At 46.8% G+C, this 21,420-nt stretch overlaps 1 protein-coding gene across 5 annotated transcripts in view; it reads left to right on the forward strand.

Annotated features, from left to right (window-relative positions):
• RAB3B (RAB3B, member RAS oncogene family) overlaps positions 1-21,420 on the forward strand; it is a 185,764-nt gene that overhangs the window by 104,302 nt on the left and 60,042 nt on the right. For all 5 annotated transcript variants that reach the window (XM_019501312.1, XM_019501311.1, XM_019501313.1 and 2 more), the window contains one exon: positions 16,851-16,969. In XM_019501312.1, the coding sequence (XP_019356857.1) occupies positions 16,851-16,969 (119 nt within the window). The remainder of the gene's footprint in view (positions 1-16,850; positions 16,970-21,420) is intronic.

Below are 21,420 nucleotides of genomic sequence, written 5' to 3' on the forward strand. Positions count from 1 at the left end.
AGCAAGCAGGAGCATGGGGCCTGTACTGCTGTGTGCCCTGGGGGCAGGAGGGGCACGAGTGCAGTGCCCGGGCTTGCAGGAGCACTGGTGGGGGCTCTGCCTGCTGCAGGGTGGGGTCAGGCTGAGGGCAAACCCTCCCCCGCCACCCTCCCCTTACGCACTCGCAGCCCCCCACAAAGCCCATACCCATCCACACTCCACACACCCACCCCCTCACAAATCCCACACACACACACCCTCCCCCATGCCCCACATACCCACAAACCCATTCCCATTCACACCCTCCCATGATATACAAGAATAAGACTTCATTTTAAGTTGTTATACTGTCTGTCACCTCTATGTACACTATACAAACGCATGTAAATCAGGACAAAAATATTTTTTGAAATTAAATGAATGAATATTATAGTATATGTTTGATTTTTAGAATATAATTTGGTATTTTTCTGGTTCAGATGGCAAAACCCCTTGCTGAAAGGAGTACTTCTGGGGGGCAATGGGAGGGACTTCTGGTGGCAAGATCAGGGGTTAGGAGGTGGGACTTCTGGTCCCAAGATGGCAACCAGGGGGTGGGGCACCTGTCAAGGGGCAGGGCTACACGTGCAGCCCCTGATGGCTTGCCAAAACTTGGTAAGCGGCCCTCTGCCCAAGATAATTGCCCGCTCCTGCCTTAATGGAACAGGAGCTGAGTAGTGCAGATCAGAGAGAATCCTGCCCTGGAGTGGCATAACTTTGAGCCACATAACAAGTGCTTAAAACCCCTTGAAAGTGTTACTGTTTAGACAGTCCAGGGTTCAGTCCTCCTGAAACTGGCCAAAATTATGGTGTAACAAGTTCCTTAATCTATACCAGACTGTACAGGAGTTGGAACTTTTGCCGACACTTCTGTTGAAACCAGATAAATTAGAAACTGCAACAAGCTTTTAGACCATGATCCACCTCACTACCAACAAAGAAACTATTGTTAATTCTCTTCTGTTGTATCAGCAAGTCTAGTTTTAAAATATATTCACTGGTGGGATTTTGTTTCTTATTTTGCCCATCGCCTAATATTGGGGTCAAGCCGTCCTGATACTCAAGGCTCCCTTTTCCCTTTCTCACCTTTTTTTCTGTAATAGCTGCTTGTCTCTACTTACATTAACCTTGATCATTCTCTTCCCTCTTTATTGTTCACAGCCTTCAAATATTCACAGGTTATCATGGTGGTCTGTTTCCCCTGCGTTGTCACTTCGCCCATCTAGACTTTGTTCACTTTCTTTTTCAGAGTAAATTAGTCTCTTCAGCCACTCATCGCTTTTGTTGTTCTTCTTTGAACTCACTCCAGTTTGGCATCTTACCAGTAATGAAGTGCCTAGGACAGGGGCAGGCAAGGCCCGCCAGGCCATTCTATCTGGCCTGTGGGGCCTCTAAAAAATTTAGAAAATTAACATTTATCTGCCCCTGGCTGCCTGTCATGCGGCCCTCGATGGCTTGCCAAAACTCAGTAAGTGGCCCTCCGCCCGAAATAATTGCCCGCCCTGGCCTAGAATGACATGCAGTCACCTAGGCAAGCTTATAATCTATTGCCAGTAGGATCACTCTTTTTCATTAATGGGCACATAAATGAAGGACCTTCCTGTTTGCCAGGTTCACTGTTGGCTTGAGTTGGTTCTTCTGCTTCCCTCATGTTCCTCTTATCCCTCTTGTAGTCCTGGAAATAAAGTGTGTGTACACACTAGAGGAGCCATGGGGAGGATAAGGTTGGGGGTACTCGTCGGCATGCTGGGATAGATGGGGAGGTGGTTTATGTTTATAACTCATTCCCTGAGATGGGAAGGGTTTATTGCAGAAAGTCTGCTCTTCAATTAAAAAGAAGTAAGCATGGGCCAGCATGGTGCCTGTCCTTATCTGAGTCATTTTGCATAAGATTGGCAGCATGCTGATATAAACAACCTAATCAGTAGAGGGCTGATTTGAGGTGAGACCACTATTGAGGTCAAAGCACATTTCTAGATCAGAATGGCTGCATTTTTCATCTCTATTCACTGGTTGTTTGTCCCTGAGAAAAACATTTGCCGCTGACAAAATTCTGTCCTTATTCACACCCAATGCTGAGGTTAGGCTGCTGCAAGGGGGGCAGGGGAAACGTTAAAGCTCAAGAAATTTCCAGCTGTGGTTTGTCATGAAGGTTGGACTAGTCTGTGTAACTACTGACACCGGTACGTGTTCAAAGACAGGCGTTTTAGAGTGATTCTCTGCTGCCCACTGGAAGTATTAAAGAGAAATGAGCTCTGACATTAATGCCAGGTATGCTGATAGGCATCCTCTAGGATTCGCTATAGTAGAGGAAGCTTAGGCTTAAAAAAGGCTTCAGGACATGTGCTTTCTCTCTCTCAGCAAATTTAAGGTATATTTATATAGCACAATATCATGTTGTGAAGAGAGACCTGTATTGGAAGCAGTAGATGCTCACGTTGTTTTTTCAGCTGCATGAATGTAGCTCTATTGCTTTTGGTTCCAGGCTAGCTCAGGTGCTGTGTAGACATACCCACTGTGGTTGTCAAAAGTGCTGGCTTTAAAGATTTATAAAATAAAATCTTCTACATTCACTTTAAAGTACACTTTGCTTCCTTCACATCCCAAATGAAGAAATAATGAATGAGAACATCAGATCAGAGGACTATAGATAGATAGAGTATTCTGGGTTCCTTCAGCATCATTTTCAAATTGAATCACAAGATAAAGAGAAATGGCTGGTCAGAAAAATCTGTTTTTTTCTGGATAAAGACTGAAAAGTCTGGGTACAGTATTAAGAGTGAAAGTGCAGTTTCTTATAATCATCTGAATGTGTTTTCTTTCCACTGCCTCCACCCTGGAGGCTGCATCTTTTTCCCCCTCTGTATGCTTTGTCCAAGAGCGCTGGCTCTGGTATGATTCATATCTGTTCAATATCTTCATCAGTGATTTGGATGAGGGGGTGCAAAGCACCCTGTTCAAGTTTGCTGATGACACTAAGATGTGGGGGGAAGTGGGCACAATTGAGGGGAGCAACAGGCTACAGTTAGACCTAGATAGGTTACAAGGATGGGCGGAGGAGAACAGGATGGGGTTTAACACAGACAAGTGTAAGGTGATGCACCTGGGGAGGAACAATCGGCACCATACATACAGGCTGGGGAACTCCCCTCTTGTCAGCACGGAGGTGGAAAAGGATCTGGGAGTCATTATTGACTCCAAGATGAACATGAGTCGGCAATGTGGGGAGGCGGCTAGGAAGGCCAACTGCACCTTGTCGTGCATCCACAGATGCATCTCGAGCAGGTCCAAGGAGGTGATCCTCCCCCTCTATGCGGCACTGGTCAGGCCGCAGCTGGAGTACTGCGTCCAGTTCTGGGCGCCGCACTTCAAGAGGGATGTGGACAGCATGGAGAGGGTCCAGAGGAGGGCCACTCGTATGATCAAGGGACAGCAGGGTAGGTCCTATGAGGAAAGGTTGCGGGACCTGAACCTGTTCAGCCTTCAAAAGAGAAGGCTGAGGGGGGATCTTGTGGCCTGTTATAAACTGGTTAGGGGGGATCAGCAGGCGCTGGGGGAGTCCCTGTTCCCCCGAGCGCCGCAAGGAGTGACCAGGAACAATGGTCACAAGCTGGCGGAGGGAAGGTTTAAGTTGGACATCAGGAGGCGCTACTTCACGGTCAGGGCGGCTAGGGTCTGGAACCAGCTTCCAAGTGAGGTGGTGCAGGCTCCCACCCTGGGGGTTTTTAAGAGGAGGTTGGATGACCACCTTACTGGGGTCATTTGACCCCAGTGCTCTTCCTGCCATGGCAGGGGGGCGGACTAGATGATCTGCTCAGGTCCCTTCCGACCCTAGAAACTATGAAACTATGAAACTATGATTATGTCAGTAAAGGGCAGACTTCCTCCAAGAACAAAATACCTTTCTGTTTCGTGTTAAGGCTGGATGTTGTCTTTGCCTTCATCTCCTCCACTGGTAACGGGACAATAGTCATTCTGTGACCTTCTCTTCCTACATACATGTGCACACATTAGTCTAACAGAGAGTTGAGTTGATATGGCCTGTTGCTTTTATGCCTCAGATGAACTAATACGTCATTAGAAATGATGTTAAATTACTCAGTGGTATTTGGCTGGGTTTTTGGTTGTAGCTGTGTTGGTCTAAGGACATAGGCAAGCAAGGTGCTTTGGGTAGATGTGACATCTTTTATTAAACCAACTGAGTAGTTGGAAAAAAGTTCTTGGCAAGCTTTCAGGCGCGGTCACCCTTCATCAGGCGTAGGGAGTCTGCTGGTCTGAGACTCCGACTCCAGTGGCTTTCCTGATCTCCAACTATTCCCTTTTTCACAGTCTTTTCTACCTTGTATAGTCCATCGCTGTAACGTCCCCATCTGCCCTTTTTTGTCCCCTGCTTTCTTCCCCTCCCTTCGCTGCTTTACCTTTTGTCTTGCTCATCCCTGCCTATTTACATTTTCACGGACACGTTTAGCTTCTCATTCCTTGGAGTCTCAGACCAGCAGAGACTCCCTATGCCTAACGAGGGGTGACTGCACCCAAATGCTTGCCAAGAACTTTTTCCCAACTACTCAGTTGGTCTAATAAAAGAAACCAGTGGTATTTTGTGTGTCCATATTTAATCTTGGTTGGTTTCACAGAGATCCATGAATTAGCAAACATCTATTCACGCTTGTTGTCAGGCTAGGATAAGCTGGGCCCGGTTCCATCTTTAGCTGCGTCTTTGCAATCTCAGTTGTGCTAACGTGCTATCTGAGGGGGTAGAGTCTTGTGGCCTGTTATCTACAGATACTGAGTGACCTCTTATTAGTACTGGGGGCTGTTGTAGGGGCTCAGCACCACCGAGAGTTGGACCTCCAGTCTACGATGTGTTGCGATTAAGCAAATCATAGCCTTCTGGCTAAACTTTATTTTAAAAAAAACAAAAACAAAAAGAAAGCAACCAGGTCTCCTGTTCTTTAAAGCATCCCCCAACTTAACTATGGATCATGGGTGGATTTAAAAGATTCTGGGCAGCACGATACGCAGCAGCGTTCTCGGGCTGGGTGGGACGGCTCGTTGCCAGCGTTCGGCTGCTGGGTTAGGACCGTGGCTCTGCTGAGATTTGTTCAATTCCTGGACAGTGCGGCTTCACTTCATTCCTGCAGCCACCTCTGATATCACAATACTCTTAATGGGCATATTTGGAGGGGCTTCTTTCATACATACTTTTGAGGAAGAGGGAAAAGTGGATCTTTTAGCTGTAAGAGAAAGTACATTCAAGCAATTAACATTGTGGGGGCGTGGGGGCTGGAGGCTGTGAACTGGTGCGTTGGGCCAGCCAGGCTGTGAGATGGGGCTCCCACATGGGCTATAGGAGGGAGGACTCCTCTCCCACAGAGCAGTAATGTGGAAGTGGTTCCAGAGGTGATTGAGAGGCTTCCCGAAATCTGTGGAGAAGGATTGCAAAATCTTTGAGGTCATGGCTCCATCAGGTGCTCCCTATTAGGCCTGTGGGAAGTGGCTAGTATTCGCTTTGGATTCGGATTTGGCCGATTTGGGGGACAGGGATTCGATTCGATGATTCGAATCACTATTCTGAATCAATTCGACCGAGTCTGATTCAGAGATAGGGGGGCTTGTGGCAGAGCCCCCCACTGCAGCATGGGGCAGCGGGATTGCGCCCCCTGCCAGGCAGCACCCGGTGAGTCGGGGCTTTTTTTTAAAGAGCCGGGAGCTGGGTGGGGCTGGGGGAGCAAGCAGGGGCTGGGGCCTGGCAGGGGTCCCCCCATGGTCCCCTCACCCCTCCTCCAGCCCCCCTGCCCCTCACTTACTAGCTCTGAGTCCGGCTCCAGCTCCCTTCTCCAGTGGGCAGGGACTGCCTAAATCATCAAAGCTTGCCGAATCTTTTCCAAATTGATTCAGAGAGCTCCACATTGATTCAGACCTTTTTATTGGTCCACTGATTCGATTCGGATTTGGAGATTCGGCCACCAAATCGGGCCGAATCTCCTCCGAATCTAATCAGCACCCGAAGCTTTGCACAGCCGTACTCCCTATCCCAGCGCTGAAGCTGAGCTTCTTTATTTCTTGGGGTACCAGGATCACACATGAAGTGCCCTGCTAAGGAAGGCAAGGTTTGTTTTGTGGCAGAACTGCACCATTTTTGTTAGGTCAAAAACCCTCTCTGGAGATAATTAGGGCAGGACTGGAGCCCTTGGTTGCTGAATATATTCCTCCAAATACCAATATATAGGTGTCATATGAGTACATTTAGGGTACAGTGTAGTGCCGCCTGCTGAAACACCTCTTTGCAAGGTGATAATAAATATGCATGTTAGCTGGTAGGCAGACTGTTGCCACCCTTAATTCGGAGAGAACTCCAGGCTGCTTGTGCTGAGGGCACAGTTCATGCCACTGCCTGAGTGCTCAAGGGCACAAATCTAATCTTCTACAGAAAATGTGTGCATAGGAAAATACCACCGATCAAAAAGTGAAAAAGCCTGTGTAGAAATGTCAAGAATTATTTGTTCAAGACCCTTTTTAAATAGGAAAGAAAGAGACAAATTGCATCAGCTCAAAGGTGAATAGACTTAAAATAGCATGGAAAAGGACAAATTCATCCCCAAAAGCCCATAAGCCATATAATCACGTGACAGACCTAAAAGTAACCTTAGAGCCACTCACTGAATTATTGCAGGAGTGCAGTAGAGCTAATTGCAACTGCTGTGTGATATATTTCATGGTTGAACATCTGGATACTCTGGTTGAAGTAGACAATATTATAACAAATGGCAAGAGGTTATCCGTTTTGTCTGCATCGGTACTGACATCACGTTAACAAGGCTATAGTTAACAGAGCATTTTAATTCTTAGCCTCTGTTTTAAGGTACTTAAAAACTACACAAAAATAGCTCTGCTTTGGGTTGAAACGCTCCTTATTCTCAGCTGAGATGTAGATTTACATGATTTGGTGGTTTGTAAGATATCAATATTTTAAAAATGCCTTCACTTATTGACTCCTCTGTGAAATCCTATGAAATATGAACTTTCATTTCAACCCAGGAGAACTTCTACAATCTTTTTTCCAATGCCCAATGAAGGGCGTTTGTGTCCAAAAGCTTGCAATTAAAGACTTTTTTTTGCAAAAATCTTGCTGTTCTAATAAAAGATATCATCTCTGCTATGAGCCCTGATTCACTGATTGCAAAATAGTTCAGATATTCTTTTTGACCTTCTAGCTTGTCAGCATGGCTGTTCTTTAAGGGAAAAGTTAAAAAATATATATAACGTACCATCTTTACTCACCTCCACATGCATATTTACCTCCAGCAATTACCTACTGGAAACTGGGGGGTGTGCCTTAAATAAGGGAATGCAGGGAGCAGAAGCCCTTACCACGTGAGAGCCGAGCAGCCAGGCCCCTCTTCTTGAGTCCGGTGGGAAGTCAGTAGCACCTGCTGTCAGCGGCAGTTCCTCATGGTCAAGGATCCTCACTCCCAGGGGTAAAGTAAAGGGTTGTAGATGAGTCCGTTGATGGCTAAGAAGGCCAATCCTAGAGCTGCAGACTCTGGCAAAGGCTACAGGTGATGGTTAAAGGGAGGATTGAACCCCAGATGTCTTGGTCTTGTTTCCTTTCCTTGTGTTTCTTGCAGTTAGCAGGTTAACAGAGCAACCACAGGTTTTTGTTCCCTCCTTATTGCAGCTGCCTGTTCTCCTTGCCTTCTAAAAACAAGGTCATCTTTATTCATGGGGACAGTGAGGGGGAATAGGCAAGGAAATATGGTATATATAAAATGTATAGCACATGTAAATAAATGCATACCAACCTCCAACATTCAGAAATCATGTGTAAAGCCACTCCAACACAGCTATACTGCTTTGGTGTCTGTGTTGGTTTAGGTATTTCTACCTGGTGCTGTGGTAGGCCATGTAGATGTAACCTTCAGCGTTGGAGTGAAACATCCTCTACTGTGTCTCTTGCCTGACTCAAATAGATCCTGTAAGGTTGAAAAGGTTTATATAAGTGCATTATTACATGTCACTATTGTGTCTGATTCAAGGATTTCCAAGCCGTATGATCATTAAAATGATTTTTTTTACCGCAGCAATAATGATTTTCATCATTTCCACTCAGTGTATGGTTCTTGCACTGCATTGCATCTCAGATTGTATTGGCTGTTGGCTTCTGCTGTTTGTTTGCTGCTAGAGGAATGGAAGTTGGGAGAAGATGTTTTTGCTTCCCCTGACTTCTAAATCTATCAGGATAGAAACCCAACCTGGAAAGAGATAAGCAGGGGGGGTGATGTGCTTGTGAATAATATGCTTATTTCAAGACCACTTATTGCTTTACAGGCTGCAAAGGGCAATTGCTGCTAATCCTCACTACAATCTCAAAAACAGGCAGGAAAAAGGAAGCTATCTATGTTAACATTAATTAATATATTATAAGCAGTATTTTGGCTTGATTCCAGTTTGGCCAGTGGACTATATATACCCCAAAACACCCCTTTATGGTTCCAGTTATTCACTCCTCCTTAATGATGTAGTTGTTGAGATGTTAAACGGGTCATTGGAGTTTTTTTTATTTTTGCTTTTTTTAAATCCTGGAAATGACAGCATAAGGGGTGAGTGAAGTGAATCTGAAGTGTGTTTTTTTTTCCCTACATCAGCTTCATTTGTAAAAATGATTTGGGATCCTTTGGGAAGAAAAGCGGTATATAAATGCCAAAGGGGAACTCAAGACAGAAGTTAAAGAAGACAAATTGACTAATAATAGCAAGAAAAACCACGTGAACACTTGCCGCCTAACCATCTACCCTACAGTTGAGCCCTCTCAGGCTTCTCAGATTTTTTTCCCCCCGAAAATGGTAGCAGCGGGGTAGAAGCATTGGCGCAGAAGGAGTTGACGGTGGCTGGCCTATCCCCGACTGGAACAGGGAGATGAAACAGGAGGGTTGAACCGCTGTCAGTCGTGGGCACCTGGATCTACACTTGGGGTTCACCTTGACTACTGCTGAAACAATGGTAGCACAAGTGGGAAATTTGTAAGGCCTCATCTCTGCCAGGGTTTTTCAATAAAGTTGGTTTTTCGTACAGAATCATTTGGCTCCAAGTCACTAGTAATACTCAGCTTGGACCTGGCTGGTCATAATTAACAGAGTTGTATTAGGTCTAGTTTTGTTTAAGTAGGTTCTAGTAGCTCCTGGTCGTTGGTGAGATTGCTGGATAACGAGCGAGAAAAGACATGGTTAATTGGAAAGTTTTCCTGAGAGCTGAGCTCTGGTGTTAATTTGCTCCTGCCAGCAGGTGAAATTGGAAAGAGCTAAGCTTCTCAAGTATTTCATGACATCATGTCTCTTCCATGGTAGCCAGTGACTCATCTTGCTCTCCTGCTTAAATCTATTTTTGGCTGCCAGCAGGAACAATAGGATCAGTGTTCATCAAGGTTTATTATTTTTTGTTATTAATTTCATAGTGATTGTCAGGGCAAGTCTGGATTGTAGCGTCTCTTGCCACCTAAGATCATCCAAACGTCCTTTTTCTCTCTCTGAGTGACATTTTGCTTCACCCCTTTCCTGATGCCTTCAACTCCAGAGTAGCCTTTGCAAGGGAGAAGAAAATGCATATATAATATTTTTTTATCAGTCACGTGTTTTCACAGCAACCCAGGAGCTTCAGACTTTGGTGGCCCCTGCTCCCCCTTTCTGCTACATCAGAGTGGTTTTTAAGCCTCTCTCAAAGGCATTGCGTGTTGACTGCAGCCAAGGCTGGGGATTGTGGCTGGGATGTGCCCGTGCTTCTGCTGGGACCAAAGCCTAAGGTTCCTGGCTGGGGGGTCTTGTCCCTCTGTTCAGGGTCAGACTGATCGCCAGATTTGGGGTCAGGAAGGAATTTGACCCCAGGGTCAGACTGGCACAGACTCTGGGGGGTTTTGCCGTCCTCCGTGGTGGGGGATGTTGCCCTCTACCTGAGATCTTTTGAGCATATATTGGCAACTTTTTATAGAATCGGGATGTTGGCTGCCGTGGTTCCCCTGCTTTACCTGTGGCAGGTTAGAGTGTTAGGTGTGTGTTGTGTCAGGGTTGGCAGTAGTCTTACAAAGAGTTTAGCTTATGGTTTGTATGGGATGGTTTTGGATAGGGCTGATCTTGGGCTGGATGCCCTCCAGAGGTTCCTTCCAGCCCCACTTCTCTATGATTCCTTGAAGCCAGGACACACCGGATTAAGTGCTGTCCAAATGCAGATACAAATGATGGCTCCTGCCCCAGAGACCTTATAGTCAACCATGGCCAAACAAGGTCCCGTGCATTCAGTCCAGCAGGACCACTGGCATTCACGCTACAGAGAAAAATGTGGAGAACAATGTATATTCAATTAAACATGCAGGACTATGTGATGGGTTATATATAGCAGCCAAGGAAAGGTTAATGAAAGGCCTAATTATCTCCCCCTGCTGTGACCAGCCACGTAGAAACGACTGATCTTAAGATTGCAGCCAAGGTAGAAGGGACATCACTTGCTGCTTTGGAGAGGCCTCAGACCAGCTGAGAGAAGCAGTGGAGAGAGCAGCATGGGGAGGAAGGATGATGATGGTAGGAAGCAGCAAGGCAAGTCCTTCATTGCTTAACCCTGAGTCCCTGAGCTGGGGCACAGGATCTGAGTACACGCAGTCCTTGGACTTACGACACAATTGGTTCCTGAAAACCACGTCTTAAATCAAAACGTTGTAACTTAGAACGAATTTTCTCATAAGAAACAATGTTATAAATGGGGGATTGGTTCCTGAACCAAGGTCCGATACCCTGTTTTCACCAAAAAGTACCCCAGAATTTGGTACTCAGTCAATTATAGATGAGTAATATAGCTGCATTAATGTATGTATATTGTAAATAGCAATCATATTGATTTGGAAGGACTTCTTTGAGGTGACTTTGCTGGACTTTTTGAAGGGCTCGCGGTTGGACTTTTTGAAGGGCTGTTGGCTAGAGTCTTCTCAAGAGTCCTGGCTGCAGGTTTTTCTGGAGTCTCGTCTGCTTTCTTAAAGAAAGCATCCAAGGACATTTGGACAGATGTTCTCCAGGGAGATGAGCGACGCACCAAACTTGTTCGCTGGCATGGCATCACATCAGATCAAGTGTTGTAAAGTCAGAACTGACGTCATAAAGTTGAAACAGGGTGTCAATGTATAAATGTTGTAAATGCGAAATGTTGTAACTTGAAATGTTGTAAGTCAAGGACTGCCTGTACTCCTGCTTCCTTTTCGTTGTAGAAGGGAAATGGTGGCCTTGAGGTGAAGGGGCCAAGGGCTAGTGAACCTCAGACTGGGGAGAGGCCCAAGGCTGAGTATACAGCCCTCTAGATTTGAAACTCTATGTTACTCAGGTGAGTCCCTAAGTCAAACAAACAGAAAGGCTCACAGCTGAGAAAGGGACTATTATACCAGACTGGGCCATAATAGGTGCCATAGATACAGATGGAGCCCTTTAGGGTGGGGGCTAGGTTGGAGTGGGTTAAAATTCCTGTGTAAGTGCTAATATGCATGACAACTTGTGGTGATAGCCATGTGATAAATTACCCAAATACCTGTTTAGTTTGGGTTGGCCCTTGTCCACGGTGACCTGTGTAGCACAGGCAATATTTCTATTAGACTTATAAAAAATGTATGCATACGGATATGCAATTCCCAGAGCACCGAGATACATTTAAGTGTGCAAAAGGACCTTTTGCTGTCCAAAATGTTTCAAAGACTAGAATTTTCAGATCTATATTAGAAGAGCTAAGCACCCATCTGATGACCTGAATGCAATAATAAAGCACAGAATGAGAATAGCTATATGACACTTCCAGCCATGAGGCCATTACTTCCCTCTCTGCATTCACGTGACTGAAGTTCTGCAGCGGGCAAAGTGGCTTGTGCAAGGAAACCAGGCTGGTAGAAGTGTGTGGATGTAGAGTAGTGGGGCCAAGTGTCTGAGCAAAGAAAACTTTCTGGAGCACCCCCAGCAGCACATAAGCCACTTGGCAGGCATTGTTGATGGCATTTCCGCCTGCAGCTCCCAGTGCTCAGAGGTCTCTGCCTCATCTGCATTTTGGAAGAAAAATGTGGAAAGGAAAACTGTTCAATCCCAGAAGGAGGAACATGGAGATGTCATACCTGAAGACACTGCTGTGCCAGCATGGCTCCATGCTCCATAAAGTGCTGGAAAGGATTCCTTTTGTGCTGGGGTTTCAAAGCTTCTGTGATAGATGAGAGTCACCGTGACTGTGTCTGGGTTAGGTTGGCCAGGGGTGAGCAATTATTTTGGGTGGAGGGCCGCATGACAGGCAGCCAGAGGCAGATAAATATTAATTTTCTAAATTTTTTAGGGGCCCTGCAGGCCGGATGGAATGGCCTGGCGGGCTGCATTTTGCCCACCCCTGGATGCTGCCAGCGCATGTATCTGGGCCAAATTCAAGTGAAACATTGCAGGTGGAGTTGCCCCAGCTTATAGCAGGCCTGAATGTGACCTGCTGGGCCTAAACATAGGGCAAATAAGTGAACAATGTGGAAATGGGACTCGATGAGCCAACTGCCTGTTTCTTTTTTGCTCTGCTTTCGGAATCGCCAAAGCGTTTGCCCAAATGCAGCTTACTGACCTTGCAAGGAGAAGGAGCTGATCAGCCAAACTGCGGAGAGCTGGACACTTTGAATCTGGTACAGAGAGATGACCAATAACTTGGTGTGCTCCTGGGACCACTAGGCTGTATAGCTTGTTCTCTCATTTCCAGCATGCAGAGGAATATGTAAAAGGCCCCAGGATAAATCTTCGTGTGATGCTGTGCAGTGGGAGGAACCGTCTTCACCCCAGGTGCATCTGATGCCTAGAAGCAGTGGTGGAAAATGGTGTGCACCTGCAAAATGAGACAGTCCCTCCCCTATGTCTTTTCAGTATAAGCAAGGCAGACGCTGAGTAGACGGGGTGTGCTGGGAAACGCAGAGGCTACTTGAAAACTAAACTTGTCTCTCACGTTATAGACCATGAAAGGTATACATCAATGCAGGGGATCCAAATGAAGAGAAAGCAGTGGCTTAGCACGCAGAAAATATTAACATATATCACAGCTTGTATCCAAGCAGCTGAACTGCAGATGAATCTGTTATTCAAATAGAAGTCTAATCCCTCGGGTTTTTTTCAGCGTACCTGTCTGCCTCATGCACTAGGCTGGAAAGTGCAGGTGCATTTAGTTTGGATTATGCCTTCTGGCACAGATGAGAAGTTGCAGTTGTATTTTTATTCTTTTAATCAATGCACTTGTGGCTGTGAATCAATGTCAAAATAATGCTGGCTACATCTGCAGCAAGAAGCACTCCCCTGGGGCCCAGGACCTCAAGTGGCCCTTTTCTTAAATGCTGGTTATTTCTATTAATACTATTTAAAAAAAATGCTATGTAGGCTAGTGTTGTAATAAAATGGCTAAGAACTGAATGACGCGAGTCGAAGGGTCTTGTCTTTGTAACAAATGCTGAATTGTTGATGGTTCCTGTGCTGGAAGATGTTTCAGATTCCCACCCCCCACAAGCGCACACACTCCCATCCAATAAAGGTTTTTTAACTTTTTGTGCATAACAAGCTGAATGTCAAGGGGCGGTGTGTGTAATTTAAAAGGTGAGATTACATGCTAGCATGTTAGTGCTAATATACCTTGCTGAGACACTTTTGTGCCTGTGTACAAACAAGCTATCTGATTCCTTGCTAGGGATAGCCAAGCAGGTTTCTGGGCACTGAAGGCTCAAACGTTCTTCCAGGTCATTTGGCCAGGCCGTTAATTAGAACTGCGGCATCGTTTGTGCCAATCTGTGCCTGAGCTTCATCTCTACGTTTCCCTTGTCGTTTTAATCAGTTTGTACCTGAAAGTCTTGCAAGCATCTGGGGTGGGGAGGGGGAAGCAACCAGCATTATTTTTCTCCACCATTAGAGAAACTTAGATGTAGCGTGTTAAATTCTAAGTTGGGCGGAAAGTTAGGATAGACACAAAAGAAATGAAGCTGATCGCTTCAGGGAACAGCAAGCTTGAGTCTCCCCTTATTTACAGCATGGAAAATTGGGACTCTCTCTCTCAAAGTCTGTAGGATCATGGCAGTCTAAAACTTTGTGGGAACCAGAGGAGAATTAGGCCCATTTGTAGGTGTTCAAATGGCCCCCATTGTCTGAAATACTCTTTCAAAAAAGACAGGAAGAGTATTATTTGAATTCACGTTATAGGACAAGTGGGGTATCACGCGTGATTCAGAAGAGTGATTCACACGTCTATGTATTAGCATCAATGTACTGCAAGTGCGACGTTACAGAGGAAAACTGAGTACCATGGAAATCCAGGGTGGCTTTCTTCTCCCCTTTTTGTTATCCTGAAAAGGCAGGTGCCAGCGTGCTCTGGCACAGTGTATGAGTTGCCTCCCGGATCAGCCAAAGGTGCTGAATGCACCAGCAAATGAAATATGACTCAGAGGAACATGCAAACCCCTTTAAGGCTTTGACTGCAAGAGCTACAGGCTCCTGTGACACATAAATGTGAGCCGAGACCCATTCAGCATCAAGGGGTTCATAGATCAGAAGATAAAACTGGTTGGGGTTATTCTGCTTTGTAGTTTGTAGGAGACATGGGCAACAGGGAATCTGCTCTCATTTAGCATAATAAAATACTAGTGGCTGGATCCTGGTCCCTGGTGAGGCTGCTTCACGCTGGCATGTCAGTACCGAGTAATAAGTTGCATATCCCGTGGCTCCTATACGCTGAGCGCTCTGTCTATTATCACACAGCTTGTGGCTGGCAAAAAAAAGCATTAGCAGAACCCCACGGCCTGGGATCAAGTTGTCCCTTGTATTCGCTGCTGGGTCTGGTATGATGTTAGTGCCAGCAGCATAAGAGTGGTCACCTGGTCTCAGACTTAATCCCAGCTCATTCCAGTAACTAGGAAGCTGCGGGAAAAAGGAAGCCTAGTTTATATGAGCTTTCCTCCTGCAGCAAATCCCTGGGACAGTATGGCAGAGGTTACTGGCATCTTCCTCTTCTGCAGTGAGGCTGGGTTGCTGTACAGCCAGTGTCTTAAGCCATTAGCGGATGATCAAACACCAGTGCTGCACGTACTGAGACAATGAAAGTTTAAAAACATCATGCCTCATTCAGATCTCACTTTCCCCTGTTGCACACCGGTATGTACCTCCACTGAATGCAGGGAGCTTTTCCTGATTTCTATCAGTGCTAGTGAGATTAGGGGCCCACATCCCTGAAGGAGCTCTCAACAGAGGGCTTTATTTGCCTTGAGCTATTTTGTGCAGACTCCTTTTTAAACAGTCCCTGAATATTCTGCGGAAGCTGGATGAGTGATAAGGTCCTTTTGGACATTTTCCTCCATGGCCGAGAGGAGGAAACTTTCCTAATCATGTTTTTAAACCAGTGGCAATAAAAGACCTTTTTAAAAAGCTGGAGTGGGAAAGCCAGGCAGACCGTTCCTTTAAGAACTGCTCATCCGTAAGGGGAACAGCAGCAATCAATATGTTACACAGAGCGTGTGCTTGGAAGATAAGGCCCTTGTCTCCCCAAAGCAATTTTGCAGCATCTCTATTTGCTGAAATACGTTTGTGCAAATGATAGATAATACGTACTAAATGTGAGATGTTTTAAACGCTTGATTATAGGACCCATCCACAGGCAGGTCCAAGAGAAATGGTTGCCTTGGAGGACTGATAATTGCATATAGATCCCTTCAACCCTGAAGTTGCCTGTTTGAAACCCAACCATCTCAGCAGGAGAGAGGCATGGTGGCTGAGGCTAAAGGGTCTTTCTTTGGACCCAGGGGTTCAAGTGTGGGCCTCATTCCAGCCTTGTGCTGAAGGCCACGTCGATCAGTCCAGCAATAAGTGGCTGTTTGGCCTGGGGAGTCAAAGGGGGCCAGACGTAATGCTGGCTGTGTTGCTCCTTTGCGTGCTGTTAGCCATAGGAAGTGGTGTGCCTGATGGGCCACTAAGATTGTGGATGGACCTTTGGCATTTTCTCCCCCTGACATTTTAGTAACGAGCAAAAGTTGTTGACATCCAGTGGCTGTCGGGTGGCCTCTGTGAAATAGGTGCCAATAATCAGGTGTCTGCCTAAGCCCCAGGATAAGTCACCACAGAGAGGCCAAAAACTGAATGCCCGTGGAGGCTGAGGGTTTGTCTGCACATACAGGTATTCCTGATTTACCCTGTGGCTGGTGCATGGGGGAGGTGGATGGAGTCTGGAATAAGAGAGGCCACACTCAGCGTTATTCTGAAATAGCCAAGTCAGCCATACTCACCCCTATAATATACAATAACTTTAATCTGGAGGCAAACCAGGAGCTATTGTCAACTGCCTCCAGACAGATACTTCAGGGGAGGAATAAATTGCTTCCAGCTTTTCTTCTGTGGCTAAACATAAGATGCCCTTCCTCCCCCCTTACCAGCACTAAATTCTCATGCACCCTTTTCACACTCAACAGTCATTGCCGGCCGCTCCTTTTCCATCTGCCTTGATGTGCCGACTTTTAGGGATGTCTGTCACATCTGTGGCTGCACAGAGGCTGAGACAGGGAACAGCAATTAAAGGGTTGATATTTTCATTTTTGTTTTTTTACCAGTGCATGTCAAAACACAATTAGCAGAGTAGAGTTAATGCAACAGTGCAGTTAATACTGAAATAGAAATAGGAATCAGTTACTTCAGTGGGATCAAACAGATGCTCAGTGTCTTGTGAAAACCCGGCTATTTAGGTGCCTAAATGTTAATGTAAGCCCGTAACTATAGCTCCTGTTTCTAAGAATCTGGGCCTCAAAACCTAACTGCTCTTGTTTGTTTTAGGATACTGCCGGACAAGAAAGATACAGGACCATCACCACAGCCTATTATCGAGGAGCAATGGGGTTCATCCTCATGTATGATATCACCAATGAGGATTCGTTCAATGCAGTGCAAGACTGGTATGGGAGCACGCGATTGTTGGTCATCTGTCGTCTTCTTTTCTTTTTTAGACAGTTGTCTTTTTGCTGATGCTTGGTGATGTTTCACACGGGTTAAAACTCATCTCCTTTCCGTCCTTCCCCTCCCCTCATTGCTTTGCATTACATTAATCTTCATCATTCATTTGAAATTCAAAATAAATGTTTCAATGTTTAATTTCTTATGAGGGGAAAAAACTGCACAACTTCACTAGATACTACCTTTTTTAACTTACAAAGGTTTTAATGAACTCTAGGGGTAGATAGTTAAAGGTTCTTGTTGACATGTGGTATCTTGGGGTTACTCATATTCCTGCCACTACACCTCCCTTTAATAGTGGTTATATAGACAGGCTGGTTGCACATGGCCAAACCTCATTATAGCTTGATGAAAATCAAAAGGGTAAGGGTAAAATGATCCAAAGCATTAATCACATTTTTTAAGTAATCTGGGACCCTGTGCCAAAGTTAGTTTTGAAAATGGGATTTGGGTGCTATTTAAAACTTAATCTGAGGTCTCTACATTATTGCTATGATGCCTCTTAAAAGGGGTTAGTCATCAGGTTTTCGCTATGGTGTCCACATCGTTCTGTTCAATGCATTGTAACCCCGTCAGAGCCTTAATTGTTGCTTTACTGAGAATGTGGAGCTGGACTTTGGAGCCTTATGTAAAGAGTCAACTGCCCAAGAAACTTTCTCTTCTTGAGAGAGGTCCGTGATGACATGGGGCGCAGAGTCGAGGTTGATGGCGTTCTACCCAGCCCCTCCCCTGGGAAGCAATGTCAACTAAGGATGCATCTTGGGGTCAATCCTGCTCATGCTGTTCTATGTAGTGGGGCTAGACAAGGTCACTCCAATCTTCATGCAGGTATCACGATTTGCCTCTGAACTTGCAGGAGGGTTGTTTAACCTCTTTAGACTGTGCACTGCATCTAAAATTGCCACATAGACTATGCAGGAAGTCCTATGTGGCTGGTGGAGTTAGGCCTGCAGTGCATAGCTAGGGAAGGGTTTCAGCTGAATCAGCAACTAGAAGGTAAACTGTTTCACTACCATTGCAACCTAACTGTAAATTTGAGGCCAGCACAATGAAAGAGAGTATACTGTCCCTTCCGTGTCAGTTGGTGAAATTCTCATTGTCCATGAGTTCACTAACTCTGGAAGTGTTTTGATTGCTCTTACTGACATAGGCAGGGAGACAGTCTGTGCACCCAGAAAGTTAGCATGGCCTTTGATAGGCCTAGAACCAGAGATGCATTGAATTCATTGAGTGCCTGGGGTGGGGTATGCCAACCACTGTAGACAGGGGGAGGAGCAGGGAGGGGGCCTGAGTGTAGGGAAGGGAAGGCTTACCTTCTCGGGGCTGCTGCTGCCACTGCTGTAGCTGTCAGCTTCACTCTGGGGGCAGCAGCCCTGTGGCTAGGCTCCCTGGGAGCTGGAACTGGCACCCTGCTAGCTTCCCCTCCCCACAACCCCATCCATACATACTGGGTACAGGGCTGCACCTACTGTGGCAGATTCCCTGGGGGTGAGGAGGGAAGTGCCATTCTGTTCTTTTCACTTGCCCCGCCTATGTCCCGGGTATGCTGCTTGGTGTGATGCTGTGCTGCCATGCTCCTATGGCTGGGCAGGGGCAGCGTGGGGTTGCCCCTTGTCCCGGGAGTCAAAATAATGAGCAGCACTTACCAGCAGCTCGGGACGGGATATGCACGGGGCGGAAGGAGGAACCCGTGCGGCTCGTTAGCCGCCTTTTTGTTCAATTATGGCCGGCCGATGATGTCAGCATTGGACACCAGCCGGCGGAAATAAGAATGGCAGCCGCTGCCGCAAAGGGGGCTGACAGCATGGGCGAGGAGCTGCAGCTGCCATTGGCGATGGGAGGAGCCTTCACCACAGGATCCACGGAGTCGGGAAAGCCGGCAAGGACGTGGACAGCGTGAGGCAAAACATCCCGACAGGAGCCCGCACCGGACAACATGGGAGCAGCAGGCACGGTATCCGAAGAAGCGGCTGGAGCGGCATCCGGGAACAACGTGACACACAGGTGGGGTGCCGGGACGATGGGGCACGGAGAAAGCTGTGCCAGGGAAGGAAGATCCTGGGAGAGCCCTGAAGGGGTGCAGTCGGGGCGGGCATCGCTGCCAGTCCCAGATGGAGTGATGGGCAGAAGAGAAGAACGCTGGAGGTGACTGGTCCGGGGTGGACGAGAAGGAAACCCCAGGGAGTGTTTGGGGTAGGCTAGTAAGAGGGTAGGGAGTGACCTGGTATTCTGTATTTTGTTGGTCCGTTTATTTAGTCACCCCAGACAAAAGGGCAGAGAGAAAGGGGCATGTACCCTGGGGACTGAGGCTGAAGAGAAGCCTCTGAAGGTTTCCTTTTGTATGTTTTCCCCTGAAGGAAGGGGTGAAGATGAGGAGGGCAGATAGGCAGGCCCTTACGGCGGTCACAGCGGCTAGGGGCCGCGGGCACTTAAAGGTAAAGCCAGAAGGCGTTACCCCACAGTGGGGAACGAGACCAACAGACGGGTGACGCACTGAAGGTGGTGTGAGGCCAGGGTGTAGGGCTGGCGGAGCCCCGAGAGTGACCGCTGGGTGAACTCCAGGCCACCGAGTATCCCGTCAACTGACCCCTCCTACTGAGGAACAGCAAGTCGTGGCAGGCAACAACGGGGTTGGTGACGTGGGAAGAAGAGAGCTACTCCGGCACTGACACGAGCCCGGGAGGTGCTTGACATCCACCCGTCGAGCAAAGGCCGCTCAAGAGCGGTTATTCGAAGCCTGACGGTCACACCCCTGCTATGGCAAAGACTCCTGGTGGGTGGCAATTCTGGTGCCCGCTCATAATCAATTCCCAGGGCTACTGGTTACACTCCTGCTTAGCGTACAAGTATGGAGCCATTGTGGGATAAAATTCATCAGATTAAAGGTGAGGAAGGCCATCATGTTTGATTTGCCACTGTGAGATCTGAACGCTGTATGGAAGGCATGTTTGTCAAATGGTAGAGTTCCCCCACAAGCGTCCTTACACCCTAGTCCGCATAAGGCAGTATAGAAGCTGATTTTGGATCCGAGTCTTTTATCATGAAGTCTCATGGCTCAGAGGGACAGTGCACAAATGCCTAAGCAGCCTCAATATGGTGAGCTGCAGTGCAGGAGCAGGAACCGATTGACCACGAAAACACTTCAAGGACACCCTAAGGTGCACCTGGCTGAGTGTAACCTACCAGCTATCTCTTTTAAGCTCTTAGTCATAAAAAGGCAGTAATGGGGCATCAAGGTGAGGGAAGGAACCAGCCTTTTAGAGCAGCAAGGGTATGCCTTGCAGCCAGGAAAGCATTGTAGGTGAAGGAACAGGCTGCTTCACATGCTGTATGGTTCTGCAACTGCAAACAAATTTCCATCCTCTGCATTCGTTCGAAATGTTTGTTTCTACTCTGCTGACCCTATGGGTAGGCTGACTCCTTGTCCAAGCTGTGTAATATGAAGATGGAGGGGAAGCTGTGTAGCTAAGACTATTGAAATGTCACGCTGGATCAGAGCAAGCATCTGTCGAGTCCAGTAACTTGTCTCCAACAAAGGCAAGTACTAGATGCTCCAGTAGAAAGGTCAGCAAGCATCTTGGCAGACAGTTCTATGTTCTTGCTAACCTTGATCCAATCGGTTTGTTCACACCCTGAAACAGGAGGGTTTATACCCCTTGTCAAAATCTCAGTGCGAGGTGCATGCAACACCACTGGGGTGTGGCAAGGGTGAACGGTGATTTATGAGCATTGACAGCAGCAACGTAAGTAGCTCCTTAGTTTGCTGGTCCTCAGGAGCTGCTTCAAGGCCTCTTATTTGCAGAGTAGCAGAGAGCCAGATTTGCAAATCCAAGTATGGTGGCTCACTTGGTCTGTCTGTCTACTGCTCTAATGGCTTCAGCAAAGAACACCTGCAGACTCACGCTTAGCTGGGGGAAGTTCCTTTTCTTTAAACTGATGATTTTGAAAATTGTAATTATGTGAGAAGGGGGTACAGAGGGATTATAAATCAGTGAGGTTTGGGAGAGGGAGGGTTTTCCTCCAAAACTACAGTCTCTGGGCCAGATCCTCTGCTGGAATAAATTGGTCCAGCTCCACTGGTTTCAGTGGGGCTACATGGATTTACACCAACAGATGTTCTGGTCTTTTAATTACAAACTCAGGAAATATTGTGGTTCTTGCAGTGTGGGGATGGGATTTGTCTGTGGGCCTGACCTTGGGGAAAATGGTCATTTGTATTTCTGACTTGCATATGAATGCTTGAAACATGATCTGATACTGGGGTGGGTGTGTGGGTGTGTCTTCATGTGTCTGTCTGTCTGTGCTGGTCAGTGTTACCATGCTGTTCGACTAGACTTTGTTCGGGAACTATCAGACATGATAGGAAGGGGTAGGGGTGGTGTTTTCCACAGAA

The sequence above is a fragment of the Gavialis gangeticus genome, unplaced genomic scaffold (assembly GCF_001723915.1).
Source record: "Gavialis gangeticus isolate Ggan-Ray unplaced genomic scaffold, GavGan_comp1, whole genome shotgun sequence".
In the NCBI taxonomy this organism is placed as follows: Eukaryota; Metazoa; Chordata; order Crocodylia; family Gavialidae; genus Gavialis; species Gavialis gangeticus.